A 2781-nucleotide genomic window follows, 5' to 3' on the forward strand; every position below is an offset into this window, starting at 1 on the left:
ACTATGGCACGTTTCTTAACCGCTAAAGCTATGAACTTGAAATTTGGTACACATTCATTACACACATTTGGTACACGAGGGGTCCGAAGTGGAGTTGTCTCTCGGATCAAATCTGGTCCATCGCTTGCCTACCTCTTCTATCTCTCTTCTCATACCACCTTTCCTAACTTATCCCATTGTTTAGCCCGATAATCCCGCTAACTAGGCTTCAGGGACCTGTGGTGAGAGGGAACATTCTGCAGATAGGCCTGATAGGGACAAACTCATGCAGTTGCATCGATGGAGAGTGTTTATGACTGTGCTGTGTTAGTCAGACCTCGCCCTAGATTAAGAAGGGAAATTAATCAAGTGCATGACCTGGTCTCTGGTATCATCCATAACAGCACTCATATTAACACATCCTTCACAAGTACCTATATTCACTTGACCAGATCCAGTCGGGGACCATTTGTAATGGCGCACGCCATCACTGTCATGCGTATTATGGCAGAGGCACAAGCCACATGGCAATGTGGGTAAATGACTATATTCAGCCATGATCAATGTTCTGTATGTATTGTCTCTTTGCAGTTACAAGAAATATGTGATGCTGGATCCATTGGGTGTGGTAACCAAGACACGATCAACAGAAGGTGATGAGGAAGATTCCTTAGCAGCAGCCCCAAGTTCCATAGCCCATGGAGAAGAAATGAAACGAGGGCAGATGGAGAATTATATCTATGTGCCTGATCTGTGGGAGTTACCAGAAATATCAGTGCCAGATTTTCTTCCTGATCTTGTGGGTAAGTTAAGTCATAGCACACAAAACGCTTTTCAGTCCTGATGATTTAAAACTTAGATCTAGGAAATTCGTCCAGGCAAGAGCTAACAGTGAAGGAAAAGAACTGCTGAATATTCAAATGCGCGCCGCTGCTATTTTTATTGAAGTGGAGGTACAAGCTAAATGTATAGACAAACAAGCTGCTGTTTCAAAACCACTGTGAGAAGCCAGTTTTTAAAAGGAACAGACAAGTGTACTTGAGAACTATTTCATTCTTTCATTCCAGGTAGTATTGCCGATGACATTTCTTATGCTGCTGAACGGGGTCCATCCATTGCGCCATCTGTGCCTGGAAGCAACATGCCAGATTTACCGACTGTTATTCCCGACATCGACAGCATACCAAGTGGTCCTGCTGGTGGTGCTGGAGCATCTTCAGGGGTTGTTGATCTGCTCACATCAGCACAAAGTTCTGTTCCACCAGCCCCTGGCCCACCACCACCACCACCCCCTGCTGCTGCACCCCCTCCACCACCACCACCACCACCACCTCCAAATGCCCCAGCACCACCTCCAACCTCAGGCACACCTGATGATCCACCGCCAAAGATTTCATCTGTTCCTAAGGAAGTAGCCGATCCAGGTGACAGCCGCTCTAGTCTTCTGGATGTCATTAGGAAGGCTGGTGGGTCACAGGGTGCTGGGTTGAAAAAAGGTGCTGGGGAGGAAAAGCGTAAAGAACGCAAGAAAAAGGAGGCACCTCCACCAGCAAGTGGTGGCAACTTCATGTCAGATTTATTTAGTCGGATCCAACGGCGAAGAGAAGGAATTTCGGGGGCTAAAACTCCTGGCTTTGGGGAGAGTGGCGATGGCCAAGGGGGAGGATCAGCCATGGACAGTATTTCAAAAATGATACCTTCCACAAAGGAGAGAAGTGAAAGTTTTCCAGCAGACACTGGCGCTGATGAGGATGACTGGGAGTGATTTCTAGCTCACATGGGTGAGCGTATGTCATCACATCTTTTATAGAAATGTGGATGTCTCATCACAACACGATTTAATTTACATACCAAAAATTGTCACAATTTCATGAATGCTGATCCAGAATCATTAAGTTTTTCACTGTGGATACTTCTGGTGAGACTACATGACATAATTCCCTGGTTTTTGATTTGACCTTCTTTTTACCCTTTCCGTGCAGCTGGCGAGATCTTCTCACTTGACCCTATCCACGCCATCTTGGAGCAGGCAAGAAAATCTCTCCAAACTGATATGATCATCAACAGAGGGCAACACTGCATTGATAGCCTATTTACGATCTTGGTGAGATTTTCTTGCCGCCGCACGTAGTAAGGACTCTGTAGCATCGATGGGCGAGAATATCTTGCCAGTTTTATTCAGTTGGACACTGACAGCCACAAAATTAATTCTGCAAGTTGAGCTGGATAGCATTTGGAAATTCCGCACAGAAAGAGTTTAAGTCACAGAGGTCAAACTCTAAAATTTCACCGAAGATGCTGCGTTTCATCCCTAGTTTCTAGCATCTTCAAATTTTATGTGTCGACATCTATGAGGCAACTCTACATGTTGACAAAATTTTTGGAGAAAGGGACCCACATCTTAGTAAGTAGACCAGGTTGCTAAAATCCTGTGTTGGTCCAATGTCAAGAAACCTTCACTGTGAGATATACAGATGTTTGTTATTGATTGATCTGATCATACTTAACCTGGTGTGTGAAACATTTTGACCTTGCCCTAATTTCTTAAGATCAGAATAGGCCAAACGCTAAAATGTCACCAATTGTGGCACATTTTGTTATTTTTTGTCCAAGACTTCGTCCTTTGTTAAGTGCTGATGTCATTAAGACTGCCCACCACGCAAGTGGGCAGTTTGGTGTGTTGACTGTGCACAAGCATTATTTACTTGAATGGACTAGACTTCAATACATGTACTATTGTAATTTTTTGCTCACCGGTAGGGTGCGATGAATTAATGCGATGGTGCAGTGTTCGTCTTCGTT

At 44.6% G+C, this 2781-nt stretch overlaps 1 protein-coding gene across 1 annotated transcript; it reads left to right on the top strand.

Annotated features, from left to right (window-relative positions):
* Positions 1-279: 279 nt before the first annotated feature.
* On the top strand, positions 280-2126 carry LOC135490998 (WASH complex subunit 1-like). The gene is made up of 3 exons (XM_064776612.1): positions 280-305; positions 571-782; positions 1047-2126. Exons 1-3 carry the CDS (start codon positions 280-282, stop codon positions 1742-1744), a joined length of 936 nt encoding a protein of 311 aa, XP_064632682.1. The 3' UTR covers positions 1745-2126.
* The last annotated feature ends 655 nt before the right edge of the window (positions 2127-2781 follow it).

The sequence above is a fragment of the Lineus longissimus genome, chromosome 7 (assembly GCF_910592395.1).
Source record: "Lineus longissimus chromosome 7, tnLinLong1.2, whole genome shotgun sequence".
Classification (NCBI taxonomy): Eukaryota; Metazoa; Nemertea; class Pilidiophora; order Heteronemertea; family Lineidae; genus Lineus; species Lineus longissimus.

Coding starts and splice junctions, on each gene's coding strand:
- LOC135490998 (XM_064776612.1), top strand. CDS start 280: ATGGAGAGTGTTTATGACTGTGCTGT. Junction 306..570: donor AGTGTTTATGACTGTGCTGT/GTTAGTCAGACC, acceptor GTCTCTTTGCAG/TTACAAGAAATATGTGATGC. Junction 783..1,046: donor TTTTCTTCCTGATCTTGTGG/GTAAGTTAAGTC, acceptor CTTTCATTCCAG/GTAGTATTGCCGATGACATT.